Source organism: Hyaena hyaena, unplaced genomic scaffold (genome assembly GCF_003009895.1).
Source record: "Hyaena hyaena isolate Hyena2069 unplaced genomic scaffold, ASM300989v1 scaffold_106, whole genome shotgun sequence".
Classification (NCBI taxonomy): Eukaryota; Metazoa; Chordata; class Mammalia; order Carnivora; family Hyaenidae; genus Hyaena; species Hyaena hyaena.
In genome coordinates, this window is record NW_024080738.1 from 2,853,592 (window position 1) to 2,880,003 (window position 26,412).

Sequence of the window (26,412 nt, forward strand, 5' to 3'; positions counted from 1 at the left end):
CCTAGAAGGACTGCAAACTGCCAAAACTGAATTAGAGAAAAACAGAAAATCTGAATAGACCAATTACTAGTAAGGAGATGAAATCAGTTAAAAAATCTTAAAAAAAAATTTTTTTAATGCTTATTTATTTTGAGAGAGAGACAGAGCATGTGCAGGGGAGGAGGAGAGAGAGGGAGACACAGATTTCAAAGCAGGCTCCAGGCTCTGAGCTGTCAGCACAGAGCCCGATGCGGGGCTCAAACTCACGAGCTGTGAGGTCATGACCTGAGCCAAAGTCGGACGATCAACCGACTGAGCCACCCAAGTGCCCCAAAATCAGTTTAAAAATCTTAAAGAAAAGCCCAGGGTTAGATGGCTTCACTGCTATATTCTACCAGAAATTTAAAGAACTAGCACCAGTCCTTCTCAAACTCTTCCAAAAACTCAGTTGAAATGTCTCCTTTTTCATTTATAGTTTTGATCTGGGTCTTCTATTTTCCTTGGTTAGTCTAGGTAATAGTCTGCCAATTTTATTTATCTTTACAAAGAACCAACTCTTAGTTAATCCTTTCTGTTGTTTTCCTGTTCTGTATTTCATTTATTTCTGCTCTAATCTTTATTATCTCTTTCCTTCTGTTAACTTTGGGCTCAGTTTGCTCTTTCTGTAGTTTCCTAAGGTGTAGAGTAAGGTTATTTGGGGTTTTTTGCTTGCTTCTTAACATAAGTGTTTATTGCTATGAACTTCCCTCTTAGAACTGTTTTTGCTGTATCCCATTACTTCTGGTATATAGTATTACCATTTTTACTGGTCTCAAGAAACTTTCTTATTTCCCTTTTAATTCTTCTTTGATCCTTTGGTTGATCAGGAGTGTGTTGTTCAATTTCCATGTTGAATATTCCAGTTTTCCTCTTGTTGCTGATTTCAGTTTCATACCATTGTAGTCAGGAAAGAGAGCTGATATGCTTTAAGTCTGTTTGAATTTGCTAAGATTTCTTTTGTAGTCTAGCTTATTTCTATCCTAGAAAATGTTCCATGCATGCTATGAATTCTTAGAGTGAATTATTCACGTTAGTTAATGTACTTTTCAAATCCAGAATTTATTTTCAGTGTCTTTTTAGGTTTCCCAACTCTTTATTAATATTTTGATTTTGTCCACACATTATTCTCGACTATCTCCATATCTTCCATTAATTCTTTGAACATCTTTAACACAATTGTTTTTAAAGTCTTCGTCTAGTAGATCTACCATGTAGTTCAGAAACCGTTTTTATTGTTCATTTTTTCCTGTGAATAGGCCATACTTCCCCCTTTCTTTGTATACTTTGTGATTATTTATTGAAAACTGAACATTTCAGTGTAATTGTTTGCTAAGTCTGGAAAGCAGATTCTCCCTTTTCTCCTGGGTTTGCCATTTCCTGTTATTGTTTTTTAACTGAAGTAGGCTGTCACTGTACCAAGATCAGCTTGAGCTACAACCTTAAGGTCTTCTCAGTTCTCTTCTGAGCCTACTCCTTTCCCTGGACATGTGTGGTTACTTTCTATTTATCCTCATGTATGGCGTTGCTTTTGAATTCTTAGTTTTTAATGTCTGCCTCCCACAAGGGGAAAAAAAGAAAACTTAAGGGGGTGGGGAAAAATTCACTGGCCATTGAAATCCCCAGGAAGTCACTGTGCCTGAGGAGGTTTTGTAGCAATGGGAGGAGTGCAAGCTCAATGGCCCTCCTATTTGCACCTCTGTGACCAGAGCACAGATCCCCTGAGATGTGGAGGACAGTGATCTTTGTGTCCACCCTGGCCCAACAAGCTGTGTGCGGCGTGGGCCAGGAACCAGTGCACAGCTGCGTGTCACATGGCCAGGGGTGGAAGACAGACAGTTGCTACTGTGCCGAGTTGAAACTGACCAAAAGTTATTACAACCAATCACAACTTATTGTCCAAGCTTTCACCTAGAAACTGCAAGCTTTCAATTTCAGAATTCAAAAATAACGACATTAGACAGATTCTGTAGGTGCAATTTTTGTCTGGGGGGAGAGACAGATTATTGGTGCTTCCAACTTCACTACCTTCCCTGAAAATTATTTTTGTATATTGATCTTGTCACCAAATAAGTTTCCAAATATATTTACTAGTTATAAAACTTTTCAATGAATTTTCTTGGGTTTCTAAAGTAGACAATCATAGCATCTATAAATAACCTAATGTCTCCTCCTTTAAAGTAACATATATCTCTGATTTTTAAATCTGGTCTTTCTATTATTTACAAATGTAGGGTGCCTGGGTGGCTTAGTCGGTTGAGCGTCCGACTTTCGCTTAGGTCATGATCTCGCAGTTCGTGGGTTTGAGCCCCGCGTCGGGCTCTGTGATGACTGCCAGCTCAGAGCCTGGAGCCTGTTTCAGTCTGTGACTCCCTCTCTCTCTGACCCTCCCCTGCTCATGCTGTCTCTCTCTCTCTCCTAGAAATAAATAAAACATTAAAAAAATGTGATTGGCAAGCATTCTTGTCTTGTTCTTTCTTAGAAAATACTTGTATTGCTTTAGTGTTAATTATAATGTGGGCTGTTAGTTTTATTTATCTTCATATGGTTAAAGAAGAATTTTCACTTTCTCACTTACTGAGATTCTTCCTCCAACAATTTGATCAACTATCATGATAATATAAAGTTTTCTTACTTAACACTGAGATACTTAATGTATTTTCCAACACTGAAACATTCTTGTATTTCTGCGAATAACCCATACTTATTTTGAACCTAATGCTGGATTTGGCATGATGGTATTTTTAACTTTTCTTTTTATTTAAAGGGACTGATTTGTCATTTTCACTTTTGTACTCTTTGAAAGGCTTTTCTGTTAGTGTTACAACACCTAAAATGAACTGGGAAGTCTTCTATATTTTCCTGTGTCTGGATAATTATCTGTTCATAGGTGTGAATGAGGCTATCTGTATAATCTGAACCAAGCCTACCAGCATGGTCTTTAATAATTTTTCTTCCCTCGCCAGGTGTATTCAAGTTTTCCACTTCATTTTTTACCCTTTTTGTCAACTTACATTGTCTTAAAATTATTCTTTTTATTCAGATTTCCAGATTATTTTAGCATAAGACTGTTATATTTTAATATGGTATTTTATAAAAAATTTTAGTTCTTATCTCTGGTTAATAGATCAAATTTCTGATATAATAATTTTTAATTCTTTTTCTCTTTGGTTAAAGAATTGCCAGAAGGTCGTCAAATTTTGTTGATCTCAAAAAATCAATTTTTCCTGTTCCTAATTTATCACGGAAATTTAATTCCATCTTTCCTTTTACCATTTTGTTTTGTTGTTCCCTTTTAAGTTTCAAAAATATGAATGCCTACTATATTATATTTTCGGTCTTTAGCCCAGGTTTTCCAATTGGTCAAACTTTGGGTAATACGCACATCCATGCACTTTTCCACAAACTGCAATCTGGCTTCTGTCCTCACCACCCAGCTAGAATAGGTCTCAGTAAGTCAGGGATCACTGTATGTTGTCCAAGATAACAAATCTGCTGTCCTTTTTTACTAGAACTCTTTATACAGTATCTGTCATTAACCATGTCCTCCTTCTTGAAATTGTTCTCTTGCCTTTTCTGATAAAACCCTTTCCTCACTTTTCTCCAGCCTCTCCTATCATCCTCTCTCAGCATCCTACCGTGGTAGGCTTCTTTTCTTCTCTTAAAGGTAAGGGTTTCCCAAGACTGTGTGTCTGTGCACTCTGCTCTTATTTAACATGATTCCTAGTGACCTCATCCAAATCCATGGATTCAACTATCTTTTATATGTAAAACTCTCTAAATCTGTACAGCTCCCAACTAGATTAGACAAATTACAATGGGATATCTCAAGGTATCATGTCTAATTAACGTGAGCAGTATCATCTTGTAAGCCTGTAAATTTTACCCTCTTTCCATGTTAGAGATACTTGTGATTGATATCAATATTCCCAGGTTGGTAACATAGGAATTATTTTAGGTATCTCCCTCTCATGTACCCATATTCAATCAGTCACCAAATTTTGAAGGTTTACCTTTACCCCTTAAGAATGTGTTCCTTCATGGCTCTTCCTAGAGTCTCTACCTTAGATCATGATTTTCATAAACAACCACCTTGATACTCCCATAATCTTCCTGTCTGCACCCTGGTCTCTCTGTCTGCATGCTACACCACTTTCCAAATGATTTTTATTTTAATTTTATGTTTTTTTTTTTTTTTAAGAGAAAGAGAACCAGTGGGGAAGAGACAAAGGGAGAGGTGGACAGAGGATTTGAAGTGGGCTCTGTGCTGAGAGCACAAAGTCCAACGCGGGGTTTGAACTCACAAACCATGAGATCATGACCTGAGCTGAATGAAGTTGGACGCTTAACTAACTGAGTCCCCCAGGAGATTTTTTTTTAAAGAAATGAAGTATTTGTTTACTAGTGACTCACAGCTTGTGTTCTTGCATATTCTTTGTGTTTACTTAGAATGACCTCCATCTACCCCCTTTTCTACCTATTTAAATTCCATATCCTTCGAAGTTTAAGTCTTCCATTTCGGTCTCTGGAGGGCCCCTTCTCCTTTTGTGCTAGCATTGTACCTTGAGCATATGTCTTTCTTAAAACATGTGGTTCTAGAGAAACCACTAATAATTTCACTATTTTCCCCTAAAGGAGAGGCAACCTGAGGCCAACCAATCTTGTTTGTCACTGTACTCTCTTCAGCTAGCACATGCTTGTTCATGTTCAAAGTACAAATGAATTATTTTTTAAAATTTTTGTTTAAGAACTCATGCAAACATATACACAATCAGAACTGCAAATCAGAGAAAGGCAGATGTCATATGCTTTCACTCATATGTTGGAATCTGGAGAAGCTTAAGAGATAACCACAGGAGAAGGGAAGGAAATATAAGATATAAACAAAGAGAGAGGAAAACCATAAGAGACTCTGAAATACAGAGCACAAATAAGGTTGATGGGGGGGGATGGGTGATGGGCATTGAGGAGGGCACTTGCTGGGATGAGCACTGGGTGTTGTATATAAGTGATGAATCATGGGAATCTATTCCTAAAGCCAAGAACACTGTATGTTAACTGACTTGACAATAAAAAAATTTTTCTTAATAAAATAAAATAAACAAGATCTTAAAAAAAAAGAACCGATGATAGTAAACGTGTATAAACAAAAATACATGCAACATAAAAAATATAAATGGGTTCAGGTCCATAAATTCATGTTGCTTTTCCATAAGATTTGAGTCATACAGAGAGTCAGACTCCTAAGCTTCTCTGAGCTTAGGAATGTAAAAACTGACCAGGTAACTCTGAATTGGAATGCTACTAACTATTCTATACTATATTACAAATCTATGTCTAATATAGCCAGACTATCAAAGTGGTATGATTTAAAAAAAAGCTAGTACGGTGATTGTGATGCATCCTTAAAAGATCTGAGTTCTTAATAATGAAATAAAAATAAAGAAGGGTTTGCTTATTATAAATCCATTCCTTCCTTAAGGTCTTACCACAACACACTGCTCAACTGAAAATATTAGCTCTTGGGACTCTCAGATTTTTGTTGTGGTGGTTTATTTGTTTTGGGGGGGAGTTTTTTATTATTTTATTTTCATGATTAATTGCAGTATATAGCTAAAAGAAGCATAACTTTCTTAAGGACAAAGCTGGAGCATCAGAGAGTAAAAATATAAGCACGTTGTTTAGAAAAAAACATTTAGTAAGAGTTCCAGTTTTCCAATCTGTATGTCATCTTAGCCCTAACCTAAATATAGTAAGTTTGCTTTAATTACAAATTTTTGGTTATAGAAAACTGGTAGTGAAACTAAGGCTTGAGATTCTCCCTCCAATTATGACTCAATGTTATACTGTTCCAGGAACCCAGCCTATAACCCCATATCCAGTAAAGCCATCTCAAAATAAATTTGGTTGTTCACAGGAAGAACTCAAAAGAACACAGTATGGAATGGGGAAAAATACCAATGAAAAAACAGTAAAACAACATTTTTAAATGTGGAAAACTCAAACTCACATAGTTTAAGAATTGCATTTTTCAAACATACCTTGTCCATTAATTTACTTGCATGAAGACTCAAGCTATTGAAGAATATTTTTTTGCTTAGCAAGTGCATTTCTTCAATGGTAGTCAATAATGTAGTTGCACTATTTCCAACAATGCCACTAAAAGCAAAGAACATTTCAGGTCGCAAAATGAGGCTAAAACAATAAGTTCTTTAACTGAGTATAATTCGCTTAAAAGATCTAGATTTAAAATAAAAGTGTGTATGGAGAATATAAGCTGTGAACTAAAAACAACTTTAGTTTCATATAAAAATGACAGTTTTATTGTTTTTTACATGAACAAATGTTTTCAGTGTTTCACAATCTTTTTTAGAAAAACAGACACTTATAAGATGCAAATCCATCTACTTTTCTCCATTATGGTAAATGCATGTTTTAATTATCCAAGATTTAATTTTAATTTTAAGGAAGCCATTCCATTAATAACTCTATTCATAAACTATTTAAATTTTATTAACTGATTTATTCTTTCAATTAAAAATTTTAAACCAGGGGTGTAAGCCTGGGTGGCTCAGTCAGTTAAGTGTCCGACTTCAGCTCAGGTCGTGACCTTATCGTTCGTGAGTTTGGGTCCCACACCGGGCTTTGTCCTGACAGTGCAGAGCCTAGAGCCTGCTTCAGATTCTGTGTCTCCCTCTCTCTCTCTGCCCCTCCTCCACTTGTGCGTGTGTTCTCTCTCTCTCTCTCTCTCAAAAATAAGTAAACATTAAAAAAAGTAAGTAAAACAAAATTTTAAAAATCTGACCTCATATATAAATTATAAAATTTCTCAATTTTTACACAACTGCCTAAATAGCAATATACTTAAACTAATTATGAAAAATCTGGTACTATTTTAAAGTATTCAATTATTAGCACACTCTATACTTCTCAGTTTGCTATTTATAAGGATATTTCTTAGACCTATCTAAGGAATTTCTCATTTTCGCCAGAATGTAAGACAACAATGTATATAAAACAATTCCCAATTTTATTCTCTTAATTCATGTACTCAAAGTCATTTAAAAATTTGGTATTAGGAGAAAAGTTTCTTATTGATGTGAAAGTATACTATAATCCAGTAGGAAACCCTACTATCTAATGACACAATACCATCTTACTATACATAAAAGAAATTTAGATTGTTGAAAACAAATATAATGGCATTAATAAATACCATTAGATAGTAACCAAAAAATACAGCAAATTTACAGAAAACTGATGTATTCCACATGACTAATACCATATATCCCAATACATTCTGAATCTAAAACAAATTGGAATGAATTCTTATATAGTTAATTCAGGCAAAGCAAATTAACAGTTAAAAAATACATAAACAGCAAAATAAAAGCAAATTCCTAAACAGGCAGCATAAATACCTATATTTTAAAAAAAGAAAGTATTTTAGTTAAAAATATTAGAAACTAAACACAAAAATAAACTGAAAGAAATTCCCACACATGCCTATGCATACAATAAAAATAAATATGCCTCTGAATAGTATAATATACTAAGCAATGGGAAAAAATTGAATGGATACAAACAGAAACTGATATTTAAAATTTTTCTTAATGTTTATTAATTTTGAGAGAGAGAGAGAGAAAGTGAGAGAGTTGGGGATGGGCATAGAGAGAGGGAGAGAGAATCCCAAGCAGAGTCTGTGCTGTCAGCAAAGAGCTCAGTGCAGGACTTGAACTCACAAACTGTGAGATCATTATGACCTGAGCTGAAATCAAGAGTCAGACACTTAACTGAATAAGCTACCCAGTGCCCAGAAACTGATACTTTAATGAAAAATTTAGAGAGATACCAAGATATGTTTACATTCATTAAAAAAAAAAAAAAAAAAGATTGGAGTTATCAGCCATATTTTGCACTTACTCAGATCTAGAATTTACTAATGGTTGCAAAGTACTCACAAGGTACCAGTAACTGGGCCATGTACTTATAGATGATTATTGCATTTCACTCCATATTTCTACCCACACGTTTATTCTCCCATTACTTGAGTTCTCAATTTTAAGTACCATTTACAAAAGCCTTGCTATAGAAGATGAGAGTTAAATTCTCTTAACACAATGCTCAACCCCACCACAACACACCCGAACTTCATCTTTCCCAGGCTCCCTCATGCAGTTATATCACAGGGTTCTGGTGAACAAATACTCAATGTTTACATTATTACAGGCATGTAAACACTATTCAGGGCTAACCAAGGCACTAGGGAATTCAACATCCGGGAAGGAGCACGCTGATGAAGAAGACAAACCCCAGTGGCACAGCCTGGCAGCAGGCCTAGAAAGCAACCAGTGCAGACTAGAGAAAGAGAATGAGGGCTCCAAGAGGGATGAGGGAAGGGGAGACGGGAGAGAAGTTGGGAAGGACTGACTATATGGTGAGAAAATGCAGAGTCCACTTAAGAGTTTGGGTCTGCAGCAATAGTACTACTAGAAATTTACCCAAAGAATAGAGGAGTGCTGATGCATAGGGGCACATACACCCCAACGTTTATAGCCAGCGCTATCAAAAATAGCCAGATTATGGAAAGAGCCCAAATGCCCATCAATTGGTGAATGGATAAAGAAGCTGTGGTATATTTATAAAATGGAATACTTGGCAATGAAAACAAATGAAATTTTGCCATTTGCAACAATGTGGATGGAACTAGACGGTATTATGCTAAGTGAATTAAGTCAGAGAAAGACAGAAATCCTATGTTTGCACTCATATGTGGAATTTAAGAAACTTAAGACCCTGGGGGAAGAGAAGGAAAAAAAATAGTTACAGAGAAGGAGACACATCATAAGAGACTCTTAAATACAGAGAATAAACTGAAGGGTGATGGAGGTGGAGAGGCGGGGAGAGGGGAAAACGGGTGATGGGCACTGAGGAGTGCTGGGATGAGCACTGGGTGTTGTATGTAAGCGATGGATCACAAGAATCTACTTCCGAAGCCAAGAACACACTGAATATTAGCTAACTTGACAATAAATTATACAGCGAAAGAAAAAGAATTTGGGTCTTAAACAGTGATAAGGACATAGGATAGTAAGCAAGTACAAAAACAAAGCAATTATTAACTACAGAGAGAAAAAGGTTTACAGGTAAGAAAATGTAACCAAAGTATGCTGGATTCCCTGTTTTCATGGATTCTGCACCCCCTTTGGTTGGTTTACTACTGCCTTCTAAGTGAATCTATCCTCTGGGAGTTTTAATGTTATAGGAGGCAATTTTTTTTTTTTTTTTTTGAAAATGTCTCCTATTTCTCCCCAATTTTCTTCATGGGTTTCTTTTCTTTCTTTCTAACCTTTAAATATGAGAGCTCCCCAGGTCTCAGCCCTAGGACTCTTCTTCATCTACACTCACTTGTTATGTGCTATTCCGTAGTCCTGTTAATTCAAATACCATCTGCGTGCTGCAAACTTCCAAATTTGTAGGTTCATCCCTGCTGTCTCTGTTGCCTGCTCACTAAACATGTCCCACTCCACGCTCCCAGGGATGCGGGATCCCACAGGGCCCAAACTGGACTGAACTCTTCACTACTCACCCACTCCCATCAACCTGTTCCTCTCCAGCATCCTCCCGCTCAGCAGATGACAATACCACCCATCTAACTATGCAAACTAAAAGCCAAGAACTCCTCCCAGACTCTCCACATTTCATCCTACCTAGTCCACACATATATCCTATTGTCTCTGGAAACCCTGCTTTTCATCATCTCCAAGACCATCACTCGGACACATCACCAACTCTGCTCAGAACACAGGCTGCCTCCTAAATACCTTCCTTGTTCCCCTCTACCCCGCCACACTACATTACACAGTGTCCAGAGTCACCTTGTATCGTAAATCAGGTGGGCACTGAAACATCCCCCTCACTCCCCCAAATACATACATCTTCTCCAACCCTCTCAGTATAAAATCAAAAACCTCACCATAGCCTACGAAGTCCTACACGATCTGGCCTTTGCTTATCTCTCTGATTTCATCCCTCCCTGCCCCTTCCATTCACTCTACTCCAACCACCAGCCTTCCTTCTGGTCCTCTAAAACACAAGCTTCCCCCAACCTCAGGGCCAGAATACCCTGCCTAGGATGCTCTTTACCGAGACCTTTACATTCCCAGCTCCCTCACACTATTCAGGTCTGTGTTCAAATGTCACCTCCACCAAAAGGCCTTTAAAACAGCTGTATGCACATACACTGCTCATATGTGGTCACTCCCTATACTTTATTTCCTTTCTCCTTCTTTATTTCTCCTCAGTGCCCTTATCACTATCTAAATTATTATTTTATACTTGTGTGTCTTTCTCCCCCATTAGAATGGAAGTTTAAGCTGTTTTGTTCACTGTCGTATCTTTAGCATCTAGTAGAGTGACATCTGTAATCAATTTTTTTAACTGACTAAACGAGGAAATATGTGAACAAGTAAAAAAAGTACAAGGAAAGAAATGCATCAAAAGACCCAACTGTCATCCTCAAAATCATCGTCTTCAAAGACAGAAAAATTGTAATTCTCAGAGTCTAAGAAATCTACTACTGTCAGAATCCAAATGATTTTTTCTTAGCATCTTTGCATTAGAAACTGAGTTATCTTTATCTTCAAACAATAAATTTTGTTCAGTACCATCACGGGTATTACTACATAAAGAATTTAAAAATTATTTACCACTACCTTTGCCTAATACAGCATTAGTTATGTGTTAGCTGCTTTCAGCTGCTGTTGTGTTTTCTAAGTATGTATCATTCTCTTATTTTAGGAAGCTTATAACATTACAATTGAAACTAATTTTTTGCTTTTGAGTCATGGCGAATGATGACAGTAAGTTTATATCTAAAATGTTAGAGGACTAACCGAAATCCTATCACTAATTAGTTAAAGCCTCTGGCTTGTTGATTTTGCTTAAATATCTACTAATAGGTTGGGAAATCCATCTCTTAACTGTGAAGCTCTGGGCAGCTAACCTCAGCAACGAGAAGCTAGGGCACATCACCACCATAGTCTTTTGATGCTTCCTTAACTAGAGATCCCTGCATGTCTCCTATTAGTTAGAATACCCATCTTGGATTTTCACAATTGGACACTTGTTCCTGATACTAGCATACTGGATGAAAAATAACTGTTAAATAACTTTTAATGGACTAGTAATGGAAACTATCCAAGATACAGCTTGAAAGGACACTGTTTTAATACAGCTACATGGAGCACAAGACATGGGACATGGGTTTCTAGTGACATCTATAATAAAGCTCAAGTGTACACCATCACTGCAAAGTGAAGATAAATGCACCTTTTGGAGCCAAAGATCAAATTAAGAGAAAATAAGTGGTTCCCATCAGATAAAGTAGCTTTTATTGAAAGCAAACAAAGCTATAGTGCTATTTTGTCACTAACAGAGAGCTAAATGTTAAAAAGAAGAACTTATATGACTTATCTCCAGAATAGGACACTTCATTTATTGTGCCCTATTTTGAGTATAATCACCGCAGATGCCATGGATCTCTTACTAATACTCCCACTATAAACGTGTACAGTTATAGGAGTTGCATGTGCATGTGTACAGTTACGTCTGGGGAAGAAAGGGAAAAGAAAATGATGGACCTCAAAATACAGCACAAATAATACGTATGTGACAATTCATAAGGAGTAGAGGTTCCGCCAGTTTATATTTAGTCATACAAATGGTGAAAGCAAACAAAACCAAAACCAAAACCTCATAATGTGTTCCCACCTGAAACGATTTTAATAAATCGTGGTAATAAATACGACCTAGAATTTAACAAACACATGTAACCATTCCACTTACCTGATTGTATGATGATAAAATTTGAGGAGGTTAGAAATTTTATATAACAAAACTGCCCCAGGCTCAGCAACTATTACTTGTTCAATTCGAACCTGTGAAAATGTGGGGGGAAAAAATTAAACAATTCTTAAAAACATAATTTTCCTTTGATAATCACATGTGGTCTAAATAGCATTCTTTTTTAAAACTTTTTTTTTTTAATGTTTTATTTATTTCTAGGAGAGAGAGAGAGAGAGAGAGAGACAGCGTGAGCAGGGGAGGGTCAGAGAGAGAGGGAGTCACAGACTGAAACAGGCTCCAGGCTCTGAGCTGGCAGTCAGCACAGAGCCCGATGCGGGGCTCGAACCCACGAACCGCGAGATCATGACCTGAGCGAAAGTCGGACGCTTAACCAACTAAGCCACCCAGGTACCCCGAAATAGCATTCTAAAAAGACAAAATTTAATTACTGTAGAAATCATAAAGTTCCTTCTAAGTAAACTCTGAATATTAAATTATAGGGGATGGTAGAATAACAGAAACATTTTAACACAGATACACATTACAAAAAAAAAAAAATCCTTTATCCTACAGAATTTGGCTCGAAGGCAGTCACTACCAAAAATAACCAAAACAAAGAGGAGGTCATTGTAAGGGTTTTTATTTTTTTTTTTTAACCAGTATATAATGGAATTTAGTTCTATTACAAATCAGCTGTTACCTCCCTAAAACAGATTATCAGCGCAAAAATACTGCTCTATCAACCAACTATTCAGAAAAAAAAATTAAAGAATTCTTATCTTTAAACTATTACACCAAATTTGCTTTCTTAAATTAGCACCAACATATATATGTCTAATTATGACTACCATGGCAATATCAGATCTAGTTCAAAATTAACTCCATCTCTCTTAAGATTAACTACTAGGAATCTTTAATTAAATTCCATCCCTTACTAAATATTCCCTAATTAATGAATTCAAGTTAAATTACACGGATATGTGCTTCCTTACATATTGTATCTGTTCTTAAGCTGCTGCTTACATCGTGTTTTCCTGTTTCCTAACTAGATTCTAAACACAGAGATTGTGTTTTCTGCTGCTTTCACATCTCTGCGGCATCTGGTAGAACAGTACATACACAACAGATCCATAAGACATGCTTTTGAAAACTCAAGTTTCTCTGTACTTACATTTTGGAATATGTCATAATGCCAACATATGTGATTTGCTAAAATAGATTTATAAATGTATGTATGTGAGCATACAAAAACCTCTTAGATTCAAGAAATTAAATCTTTACATTAATATGTTTATGAAATCTATACATCTTTTGGCCTTAGACAGTAGATGAGCTAACTAACACAGAATTACAAATCGTGAATAGCATGTGAATTTAAAAACCATGATTTTCACATTACAATTTCTAGGTCCAAGTCCTGCCTCAATAGTGACTTAAATTATATATTGTATCAATAAAAGTGATATTTTCTGAATGTTCACGTAATTATTAGGACAATATATCATAGTTGTTAATTATAGACAGACAGCTCTTCTCTAGTAGATTTATAACAGCATCTTCGCCAGCTGGCAAAGTTTCTCCTAAAATTTTCAGGCATCAAAAAAATATTCTTCATGCCAACTCCATTAAGAAAGTGAGAAAGGAGGAAGAGGGAGGGGGAAAAGGAAAGGAAAAGAAGGAAGACAGAGAAGAAAGAAGAGGAAAAAAAAACAACTCCACCTTCTTTTTTCTCTCTCTCTCTCTCTCTCTCACACACACACACACACACACACACACACACACACACACAGGTTCTGAGGGAAAGTAGAATCCTTTCAGCTACAATGAAGAGAAGAGAGAGAGGCTGAAAAAATCAGGAGACTGTGTACGATAGACGAAGGCTGTTTGCCACGCTGTTTTATGAGGCTTACATAAGAGGACAACCATTTTCAGCAAAAGCCAACAGTCCCAGGAAAAATGACAGGTGATGAGAGACAAATACGAATGTACAAAGGATGAAAGAGACTAAGGAGGTGGTAGCAGCAGCCACAAACTGGACATCAGAAGGCGGTGGGGGAAAAACAAGCATTATTCGCAAAGCTTAACAGCAGTGAAGGGAATAATGCCTCAGACATAACGTGCTGGGAACTGTCCCGGGCACATAATAAACACTCAAGAAACTAACTGTATTGGAAGTGGCAGCGACGATAAAGGCAGAAATTAAAAGTAGCAAAATGGGCTACAGGCAGTTGGAAAAGAATCTTGGGAGGAGATCAAAGATACTACCTGGCTCTCCATTCCAGTGCCCGAGACGGAGCTGGAGCCGAGGCAAGAGTGAGAGAGAGAGAGAAAGGCGGACAGAATCTGTGCTTATGGGGAAGGGGACAAAGGGAGGAGGGAGGAATGAAAGGGATAATAACAATCCTTTGTCGTAACATCGAACATGGCTGCTTGGGGCAGACAGATGTCTCCCCACAGTCTGAGGGCACGACTTCAACCCCATGCAATACAGCATTCAGCTCTATTTTCCATGCCATTTATCTTTGTGTATAAAATTACTTTCATAGAACCCATCATAACTTGGGGCACCTGGGTGGCTTAGTCGGTTAGGCATCAGACTTTCGCTTAGGTCATGATCTCGCGGTTCATGGGTTTGAGCCCCGCGTCGGGCTCTGTGCTGACTGCCAGCTCAGAGCCTGGAGCCTATTTCAGATTCTGTGTCTCCCTCTCTCTCTGACCCTCCCTTGCTCATGCTGTCTCTCTCTCTCTCTCTCTCTCTCTCCTAGAAATAAATAAAACATTAAAAAAAAAAAGAACCCATCATAATTTACGAAGGTCATAGCATATAACAAAGTTTTTATTAGGAAAGATAAAATTCATATGTTAGCTAGTGATCGCTTTGTGACCCAGAACATTCATACAAAAAAAGAAGCATCATTTTACCACCTGTAGACTTGAAAAACAAAGATTTAATACATCTTTTCTAACGTCTGTTTATTTTTGAGGGAGAGAGACAAAGCACGAGCAGGGTAAGGGAAGGGAGAAAGGGAGACACAGAATCTGAAACAGGCTCCAGGCTCTGAGCTAGCTGTCAGCAGAGTCAACATGGGGCTCGAACCCATGATCTGCCAGATCAAGTCCCGAGCCGAAGGTGGACACTTAACTGACTGAGCCACCCAGGTGCCCTGAATACATTAACTCTGATGCTTCTAGCTACAATGCTGAAGTGAAGATACCTTGAAGTAAACACTTGATACTGATGATCAGAGCACTGTCTCTAAAATATGTGTAATTTTTTTAACTTTTTAAATGTTTTTTTATTTATTTCTGAGAGAAAGAGAGAGACAGCATGAGCAGGAGAGGGTGAGAGAGAGGGAGACACAGAATCTAAAGCAGGCTCCAGGCTCTGAGCTGTCAGCACAGAGCCCAACACAGGGTTCGAACCCACGAACCATGAGATCAAGACCTGAGCCGAAGTCGGATGCTTAACTGACTAAGCCACCCAGGCGCCCCTAAAATATGTGTAATTTTAAGCTCAGACATAGATTTTTTAAAACTGGGAATAATCACAGCTTATGCATACTTTTCAAATATCCATAGTCTACCACCTATGAAGTTTCACTTTATTAACACATACAACACAGGTTAAATACAGGGTGGAATAAACCAAATGCACAGTTTCATAAGGATAGCTCTCATTATCATCACAACTTTTCCCTGATGCTTCTAAAAATCAAAATCTCCTCTTTCCTATAAAGAATTCACTCCATAAAGAAACAAGATTGAGTGAGAGAAATTTAACCAAAACATCCAATATCGTAGGTCATTACGAAAAGGTTAGCTGCTTATCAATTAGGACAAAAAAAAATTCTATTAATGGAATGTAATTAACGAAATGTAAAAAATTTTATGTTACTAGAATGTAAAAGATCACTAAAAAAATTTCAAATTGTAATTCAAAAGAAAATGTTAAAAGTTTGTTTTTTCTCAGCTAACTATAACAACTGAGAATATTAGATACCCAAATGAGGTCATATAAAAAGAAGATTCTTATAATAGTGTGAACTGTCACAAGTATATAAAGGAAGGGAAAGAGTTATTGCGTCATATAATGCACCACTAGCAAGCTATTCTCACATGTAACTACTATGAACACCTGTTAGATTGTCCTCTGGAGTACACATGTAACATACTATCATATGAAAAGATCTAAGGTTTCTGTGACTTCAGAAACTAAAAGGATTTTTGTTCATTTCACAATAGAAATATCATTGCTTGCTAATTTTTTCTTCACCTTTTGGTATCTTACATCAAAATTTCACAGAGAGTCACAGTAATGCCTTGTAATTGCCATAAACCCACCTTTCTGGGCATAAACATTTAAGGAAGATGAAATGAGAATTTCTAGGTACATTTGAAAACAAAGGCTGACTTCAGTTTATAATTTATTTATATAAGCAGTAGGTGTTCTTTTAATACTCTTAACATCATAACGTTTCTTACTCAGACCAAGACAGGAAACTCTAAAGTCCTTTCCAACCCTCAGATTCTAGAATTATATTTTATACAATTACTTGTAATAATGACAACAAAAGCGATCTGTAATATATAGAACAAAATACCTAAGTAAGTAAGAGGGTAGAGAGAGATAAAGCAGATAAAATACAATTTATTACCAAAGCAATTTATTCTTTGGTATGACTACGAGTTTCATTTAACAATATGTAGTTATAAAAAAATATGAAAAGTGTAGAAAAAGAAACATTTTCATTCTCTTTTCTTATCTTTCCAATAACTGCTAGTATACAAAACAAACAACATTTGTGAGTATAAATGTCTGAAAAGCAAAGTATAGCAAGGAAAGATTTCATCTGAGAGAAAGAAGTAAAATTATTTCAAAATATTTTGCTATTTATTTAGTGCATATGCAACTGAATCCTAAGATGATCAAGTTATAGTAATAATTAAATCTGTAGCTCAACTGTTTCCAGGGTGCGTCATCTGAGATTTCCTTGCTTGCAACAAAATACCAAAGAAAATTTTAGAAACAAAAAAAAATTAGTTTAAAAATTTAGTTCTTGGTAAGAATCAATCATAAACCTTCTGGATTTCAATTTCTACAGAGTAAACTGAAGTTGATCAGGAAGGAAAGTAAACCAACAATTGCAAAGAATTCCTTTACTGATAAAGAAAAACACTGCCTGCTGCAGGCTTCGCGGGTGTCAGGACCCATGTGCTCCATCCACACAGTTTGCTCATTTCACCAGCACCAGCACCCTTAATGGTGGGCATTTCTACACACAGGTTCAAGGTAAGCAAGCAAGCAGAGAAAAGGCAGCTTGAGCAAGCGAACACAAGTGGCAAAGCAGAAATTCTAACTCAAGTCTGATGTCAACACTTACACATACTATTTCATCCTTGTATTTGTTATTAGTTATTGCTATAATAGTCAAAAAATGTACAATGCTTGAAACCATAAAGTAAATGCATTATGTTCTTATAAAATCTCTGTTAAGAGATTAATTCACAGATTAATCATTCTCAATTTAACAGACGTTTTCACAATTGATTAATAGAAGTTACCATGGAAAATATAATATGTTAAAAAAAATTAGTGTATATACACAAACAGAGAGTATTTCAAATTTTCTTCCTTAAGAGAGAAAACTGACAATGACTTTTTTAAAAATTTTAAATGTTTGTTTATTTTTGAGAGAGACAGAGAGACAGAGTGTGAGTAGGGGAGGGGCAGAGAGGGGGAGACATAGAATCCAAGCAGGCTACAGGCTCTGAGCTTTCAGCACAGAGCCCGATGTGGGGCTCAAACCAGTGAACCACGAGATCATGACTTGAGCCGAACTTGGATGCTTAACTGACTGAGCCACCAAGGTGCCTTGACAATGGTTATTTTAAAATGTATTTTACAATCCTACACTAATGTGTTAATTTGAGAAAATTATAGCTTGACTTCAGGCTGTTAAGTTTTATTAAAATCATAGGAACAAGGCAATAATTTATCCAGATACCATATAACATATATAAAAACAAAATATTTACCTTTAGAGGTCTGCACACACCCTCAGTAATATGCCCAACAACTTCCTGAATATTTTCTTCAACACCTACAATTAATGACAGCATAACTGAAATGTTTTTTCCAGATTACACATAAATTCAAAAAACTAACAATATGATTAGTGAAACTAATAACAAACATTTAAAATAATAATATTTTATTAAGTTCAATATATTTTAGGACATTATTAATTATGTTAATATTTGGGTCTAGAACCTTGTTAATTTATTTCACTGATTAATAAAATGAACAACTTTGTGAAAAAGAATAAAAATACGACTCACTAATAACACTTATGACACTAACATTAATGACACTAACAACAAACATTTAAAGTAACATAACAATATTTTATTAAGTTCAATCTTTTAGGACATTGTTAATTATCTTAATATTTGAGTCTAGAACCTTGTTTATATATTTCACTGCTGATTAATAAAATGAACAACTTCTCTGTGAAAAAGAATAAAAATGAGTCACAGGAAAAAATGACTGGTAAACATATTAACTGAAGGAAGTGATATGAAGATGTATTAGCGTTCGTTCTACAGACGCCTCATTTTGGGCAAGGGTGCTGAGCACAGAAGCTGAGATATAAAAATGGAAAGCACGCCTTGTGGGAAAACTGACATTTACTAAATATTGACTATTTACCAGGCTCCTGGGTAAATGATATTTACTGCTTGTAACTGATTTCTTTTGTCAGATGGAGAAACTGAGGCTTAGAAGAATTAAGTCATTCTCAAAGAATAACCTATTTCATCCAACTCCGATCTATTTTCTTCCAACCACTACATGCTGCCTCTCAGATACACTTGACTAAAACATCTTTTAAGAAACACATTGCTTTAAAGTAGGTAATTAGGATAACAGAAAACCAAACCACTTTAAAAAGTGCAGACCCTGTGCCAATCCAGCAGACCCTGCTGAGTCTAATCTGAATATCAAAGAGTGAAAAATCCAAGAAGGTAAGCACCCTCCTCGATTTGTACACTAGCTTCTCCTGCAGATCATGATCTGAGCCAGAGTGATGTGAGGCTGACCAATGCGACACAGTCAAGTGCTACCAGTCACAATATTCCTCTTCACTTCCTATCAAAAATAGAGTACCTTAATTTTCCATTTATCCCTCAAACTCTAACAACAGGCATCTTAAGGTAATCACAATTAAGAAGATCTGAAATTCTATAAAAAACATCAGCAGTTCAAAAATCATTTTTCTTCCTGGAAGTCAAGACCAAAATTTTAATTACATAAAGTACTACATGGGTAGTAAAAAAACTAAAACAGTCACATAAGAGTGAATAAACGGGTTGGGTAGTAGAAATCAAAGAATTAGCAGCTTAATGACCTTAAACAAGATACTCCGGTCTATTTACTCACATATAAAAGGAAGATATACCACGTTTCGCTTTAAAGTGCGATGTGGAGATCTGAGACAGTGTATGCTACATACTCCAGAAGTGTCTCAAAAGTGAGGCAGAGGAGTCTAGGCCTGACATGGAAGGTCACAAGGGACAGGTACACAAGTGTGAACAGCTGTGTGACAGGAAGGTGATGGAGGAGAGAAGTCTGTTAGCAGATAAGGGGAGAAGCCAGAGAGGAAAATTAATCAGGGGGCTTACTGCGCCACCTAGGTGTGACGCGCTTATCTCCGTGAAGATGACAGCAGTAGCAGAAACAGAGAAGCCCTGTGTTACTGTCTCTATTCAGGCACTAGCAATGACAACTTGAGGACCCACCTTGTATAGTTACATGCTTTAAGAGAGCTTCAAGGTGTTCTTTTTCAGAAGCGGTAGCTTGATGGAGCCAAGCCAACATGTCTCCCACATATCTAATGTAAAAGCTAAGCGTTAGTAAAGATTTCCTTCAGAAAAGCCTCAAATATGTCAACACTGTCTGATGATGATACCTCAAAGGGTCATGGGAGTGCATTTCAATGGGTCTTGGAGTGCCTCCCGGGCCCCCTCTTGTAAGAGCATCAATAAATCCACGAACAACGGTACTTCTTCTGGCTGTTCCAAATTCATCCAAGGTATACCTAGAAGGAACAAGTTATTGGAAAACCAGATGTGTTTCTTTCTAATGGTTACATCAAACTATCCTTGCAGGTTCTGAGACAAGCAAGACGTCTACAGCTTTTTTATACAACGCTCTCAAGCAGTACTGTTTTGAAACAACAAAAAGTATATATGAAATAACTGTATCATAATGAAAATACAACCTAAAGGCACGTATTTTTACTTCTCCAAAGAAAGAATGCTGGAATTTGGGATCAGTAACAGGGGCAGTGGCAATAAGGGACAGAGCAGTGGGTTTGGTAAAAGAAAAGATCAAGCCAGGGTGAAAATCAGGGATTCTTCAGGTTTTGGTACCCGCAGAGTCTAAAACATGAGGCTCCAGGGTTCACACACGCCACAGTATCTAGTTCCCAGAGGATTTCTTACAGTTAGGACTCTGCGATCCAAAAAACAACACGTTTTCTTCTACCATCAAAATTTGCCCCATACTATCCATACATAACGAGCTTATTTTGACTCCAATGCTAGACATACGTTCCTTAAATTTACCGCCCAACTAGGCATACAGAGCAAATACTTTTTTTTTTTTGACATAGATTTAGAGGTCATCTATTGTGGTTAAAAAAAAAAAAAAACAGACTTCCTTAAGCAAAGGAGTTTATAGGAAAGGGAAGCTTTGAATTGGAAAATCAGACAATTTGGGGTAAAATCACAGGATGGCATGGAGTTGCCAAGAGTGCCCGTTTCTTCCACTAGAATCCGCCTTGGTGTTTGATTATTACCACTATTCCTTACACCCACCTACCAATTCAAAGCTCTTGCTATTTTTTCAAAAGGTTATGTAATTTTTGATAGAGGGAGAGGGAGAGAGAGAGAGGGAGAGGGAGAGGGAGAGGGAGGGACAAAGACAGACGGAGAGAGAGAATTCCAAGCAGGCTCTGTGCTGTCAGTGCAGAGTCTGACGTGGGGCTCAATCTCACAAACCACGAGATCATGACCTGAGTGGAAACCAAGAGTCGGATGCTTAACTGTTAGGTGAGCACCTGAGCCACCCAGGTGCCCCAAAAGTTCTTGATATTTTAAAAGTACACAGGAAAACAAAGTATTTTTCCACAGTCCAATGTCAGCAGATTCTAGACCCATAAACTTGTAAATCTCTGAAGAGTTTTCTAACAGACTCAATATTAAGAATTATCTCATTACTATATAGAAACTAAAGTTAGCAAATTTTGGGACTTAGGTTTCCAAAATAATTAATTTCTTATGCTACTATAAAAGTTATATTGCTTTCTTTAATATGCTTACTTAATGAAAAATCCAAATTTTTTAAACATAAAACTGGAAAAGGGAACATTTTTAAATAAAAGGGGAAGTGTAGTGAGGTTGTTAATATCTATAAATTTATAGGAATCTGAACCTTTTTAAAGGGCTGTTCCCTAGTAACAAGATCATGAATTTTTGTGTGTGTTTGCCTTCAGTTAAAAGGAAATGGCTTTGAAATTCTGTGCAGTGACACACTAGCAATATGTCAAGAAGAAAATGCATGATCATGCTAAGGTTTAAGTGCACAATTACCTTGTAATCACTTTCTACTTTTTTAAAAAACAAATCAGAATCAAAATGCTTTGATTTTTTTCCCCTTAGGCTCTTAGATTAAACATATTTTTAGTGTAAAAAATGCATTCCTTTAAATGATTATCAATTCTATGAATGGACTTATGATTGGATGACTACTTACAGCACAAAATTCACAAACTTTTAACTTCTCAAATACATAACATTAATCCTCATCTTCTGGACCCAATCTGCCACAATAAACAGAAGCAATGTAACTTTTGTTTCTAGGGCTATTCACTCTGAGCACAAGTTATATTAGAAACCAGTAAATTCACTGGCACTTTAAATATTGGGGGGGTGAGGGGGAGAGGAGCACTTATCAAGTCTGACAAACCTTGGATTCTGATCTGTATAATTATATGAAATGTATATATACACTAATATTAACGTTAATCCCCCTGCAATAACAGATATAATCTGAAGCAAAACCAGCATGAGCTATAATGAACCTTCAATGACATCTATATATGTGAAACACCTTTTCTCCAAGAGAGAGGAAAATTTCTTTGACTTAAAAGAGATTATTTCCCCACAAAGGTCAAAAATTCAAAATGGAAAAAAAATTCAAAATGAAACTTTATAAGGGTGAATGTTAAAATTAAATATTCTGTAATATGTATAGTTAAAATTAAAAGTTAAAATCCCCCTTTTTATAGCTAGAGCTATAGCAAAAAAAGAAAAATTCTGGTCAAAAAGTAAATTAAGAGATGAAAGATTTTGGTCAAAAACAAATTAAAAGAATAAATAGTGTAAAAGCCTCTAAGAAATGTAACAAATACATAAAGATTGAAGAAAAGTTAGCAAATTACTACATTCTTTAACACTTTATATTCTGAGGGTTTACCAAAGGAAGATATCAATTTATTCCTTTCTACTTATAATAAATTTCCTTATGAGAAAACGGCTGTACTTGATTTATAAAAGCAAATAATGCATTAGCATTACAGTTACAAGCGACCTAATAAAAGCCAGGTAGGCAAAGCTTCCCCAGAACTTTAATAATTACCGTTTTTCTGGCACATGACACACATTTGAGACACGCTAGTCACAGAAGCCTTTACTCATTACTTAAATAAAGTACATACAGTGCCACCTGGTGGTTAACATGATACACCGTTAAATTATTCCTAAATTTAAAGAAACTACCGCTTTGAAGATAAATGATTACTTAATGAAAGGCCAATTTTTTCTTTTTGAGCTTTCATCGTATAGGGATCAACTGGTCTTAAAATTCTCCTTCTTCCTAAGTGTTAGCTTCCAAATGCCTCTTACAATCTTCAAACTGCACTACTGCCCCCCATTCCCTGGCTTGTGCCCCTTCAAGATAAATTTCATCTATTATAGTTCTGTTCTTTGCTTTTCAAGCTTTTTCCTGGCTGTTTTACTACATTTTAAGGTAGTCGATGAGATGACAAGATGGGGGAAGCCCCTTAACCTCTACGCCAGTAAGGGGCAGTCTAGATGTAGGGACACCTTCCTTTTCCCTCCAAACTGCACTCTATAAGACACAACATGCAAATAAGCTGATGCGCCAATAACACACATATCAGGTAAAAGTATCACTTTAAATAAATTATTTTATTACTCAAACTATTGTATATCAATTTGATAATACTGAAATCTAGCATAAATCATCCAAAAAAAAAAGTGGACTTTTTTTTTAAATTAGTAAAGAGTCACCAACTTGTATAAGACAGGCCTCTCCTGCAGGGCTTCCATGGCCTGAGTTAATGCTGGAGACACGTCACAGGATTCTTGCGTCAGTGTCCTGCATTCACCTGAAAAACAGTCACCGTGTAATTACAGCACCTGTTCAATTAAAACTTGGTCTTTATCATCTCCACTGTGCACCCAGAGTCTAAATTCTGTAGCAAATATTACATGGAAAAAATGCTTGGAAAAACTTAGAGAATATGCCAATCAAACACCATTTTATGCTGGGGCCCCGGGGTGGCTTGGCGGTTACACATTCGACACCTGATTTCAGCCCAGGTCATGATCTCACGGTTCGTGAGATCGAGTCCTGCGTCTGGCTCTGCGCTGACAGTGGAGCCTGTTTCAGATTCTCTTTCTCCCTTTCTCTCTCTGCTCGTCTCTCACTTGCTTATGTGCTTTCTCTCTCTCAAAATAAATATACTTTAAAAAGGTAAATAAATAGGACACCTGGAGGGCTCAATCAGTTAAGTATCCAACTTCAGCTCAGGTCATGATCTGAGTCCTAGCCCCGCGTTGGGCTCTGTGTTGACAGCTCAGAGCCTGGAGCCTGCTTCAGATTCTGTCTGTCTGTCTGTCTCTCTCTCTGACCCTCCCCCACTGGCACTCTGTCTCCCTCTCTCTCAAAAATAAACATTTAGAAAATAATAATAAATAAATTAAAAAAAAATAAAGACAGAGGAAGAGGCCACAAAGAATGTAAGCAGCCTCTAGAACTGGGAAAAACCTTCAGTCACAGCCAGCAAGGAAACATACCTCGGTTGGTCCTACAGACTCAAGTTACTAAATTATGACAACGGACTGAATGAGCACAGACACAGAATCTTCTTAGAGCCTCCAGAAATGAATGCAGCTCTGCTCACACTTTTAGTGTGGACAGAACCATGTCTGATTTCTGACCTACAGAACTATAAGATAATAATTTGTGTTGTTCTAAAACATTAAGTTTGTGGAGATTTGTTACAACAGCAATAGAAAAGAAATTCACCGTGTATAAAACAATTACTTAATGACTTAAGAAGTAATGACCTTTTTTATTACCATCCTTAATCACACACAGAGCTTGAATGATAGTAAATACTCATGATACAAACACGATTATGTTCAGAAATAAAACTCATTTTTCTTTCCTTTTTTTTTTTAAGTTTACTTATTTTTGAAAGAGAGAGAGAGAAAGAGAGAGGGAGAAAGGGAATCCCAAGCAGGCTCTGAGTGAGGCTCAAACTCATGAACTGTGAGATCATGACCTGAGCTGAAATCAAGAATCAGACACTTAACCACTGAGCCACACAGGCGCCCTGCGTTTTTCTTTTTAAAAATACTTTCTGATTACTAAGATCCAAGTATGATTTCAACGGTCAGGTGAAATAACCAAATCAAACACTAATATTTATAAATCTAGACCACAGGAAAGAAATTACTTACTTTGAGCCCATCGGTAAAGTCTTTCATAAGCTGTTTCTTGAAGCAAGGCCATCTGCTCCATAATTTCTAAACTAAGACAATTAAATATTTATTTTAATTTACAGTTTTAGACAATAGCTACATCTAAAAACTTAATTATTTTGTTTAATTTCAGCATGATTTAGTTAAAGCATATTAACTTTTTGTCATTTTATGGAATGAATTGTTGATAACTTTTTTATAATTAAATAAATGTTGTCAAATTTTAATAGCATCACTTAGGTATCCAAGTACCATTTTATTCTCAAAGTATCAGGGTATAACTCCCTCTTTATTTAAAGATACATAGAGATCAAATTCCTATTTCACAAAATGTCATATAATTTCAGAAAGACATTACAATGTCTTTAAGATTTGAGAAATATAAGAGGAAACGCAATTATGAATTGAATAGTTCACTCACCCTGCGGTTTGTTGGTTTGTACGCAAGAGAACTTTGACATCATTATGAATCTGTTTTACTCTTCCCAGTGCCTTAAAAAAATCCTTTAAAATTAAGAATGCAACTTTGAAATATCCATGTTTTCCAGTGAAATTACATTAGTCTAAATTGAAATGTCACTACGAGGGAAAAACAAATTCTTTCACTTATTCTAATGACGTGTTCCTATACTGACCTCAATTCTCTCTACATTTTTATAGGAAGTATAACAGATACTTATTTACAAGTTAAAACATATGTTAACTCAACGTCTACCATGTGCCAAATAGTATGCTAGTTGCCAGGAACACAAAATTTATTTAAAAAATTGCTGTCCCTCAAGAAACATATAGTCTGGTAATAGAGAATGCACCCCTGAAGATTACATAAGTTACTACATAAAGAAAAACACGTTACATATGACACACCTTATGACTTAATTAAGCATAGCTCTATTATCACTGAAGATGATGTTTTACATTATCTTTTATACCCTTGTTCTTGCCTCCTAATCCAAAAGTAGAATGCAAACTTGGATGCATAAAAGCTGTTCATAAATAATAGAGGGGCTGACTGGGTGCTGAACTCCAAGATTTTTTTTCCTTTTAGACAAAGACATCAAAGCCTTAGTTTCCATATAGTCACAGAGTTCCAATCATGAAAATAATGAAAGAGTTATTTTTCTTCGGTGAAGGAAATAAAAAAAAAACCAACCCAATACTGTTGACTATTTCTGTTAAGTGGGGGAATAGGTAAGAGGTCAAATATTTCAAATGTGCAAAGCTCCACAAGCTACAAGAGCAATAAACACCAGTAAGGAAAGTACAAACCAATTCTCCACCTACGTAACCCCTCACTCCCAGCTGACCGGGTCGCTCTAGCCTGGTGGGAAGAAACGGTGATACCTACGGAGGGCAGCTCAGTTAAGTCCCGCCCACCCTTCAAGAACTCTTCCTGCCCTCAGACCCTAGAGCGATGACAACAGGCTCAGGTGTATACCTTCTCCCAGTTCGGAGACTAAATTCTGGAGAAAGTGAATGATTTCTGGAGAAAACACAGAAACAAAACTTTACCCAGTTAATTAGCACGTTGAGAGGTTTTTGAGCTCTCTGTCAGTTTGGAAAGAAGGGCATAGATTCAGAAATTAATCTGATGAAAAGATAAGGGATTTCAGATTCCAGGAAAGACAAAAGGTTGTAAAGGAAGAAACATGTAATCACTGTAACGTTAATGTAATGAAAAGAGAAAATGCCATAAAA

At 36.4% G+C, this 26,412-nt stretch overlaps 1 protein-coding gene across 5 annotated transcripts in view; it reads right to left on the minus strand.

Annotated features, from left to right (window-relative positions):
* Positions 1-26,412, minus strand: part of COG6 (component of oligomeric golgi complex 6) — a 164,720-nt gene that overhangs the window by 119,628 nt on the left and 18,680 nt on the right. For all 5 annotated transcript variants that reach the window (XM_039236082.1, XM_039236086.1, XM_039236084.1 and 2 more), the window contains exons 6-13: positions 25,136-25,218; positions 24,694-24,764; positions 23,240-23,333; positions 19,830-19,958; positions 19,660-19,751; positions 17,899-17,963; positions 11,863-11,954; positions 6,057-6,174 (exon numbers count right to left, since the gene is read on the minus strand). In XM_039236082.1, the coding sequence (XP_039092013.1) occupies positions 6,057-6,174; positions 11,863-11,954; positions 17,899-17,963; positions 19,660-19,751; positions 19,830-19,958; positions 23,240-23,333; positions 24,694-24,764; positions 25,136-25,218 (744 nt within the window). The remainder of the gene's footprint in view (positions 1-6,056; positions 6,175-11,862; positions 11,955-17,898; positions 17,964-19,659; positions 19,752-19,829; positions 19,959-23,239; positions 23,334-24,693; positions 24,765-25,135; positions 25,219-26,412) is intronic.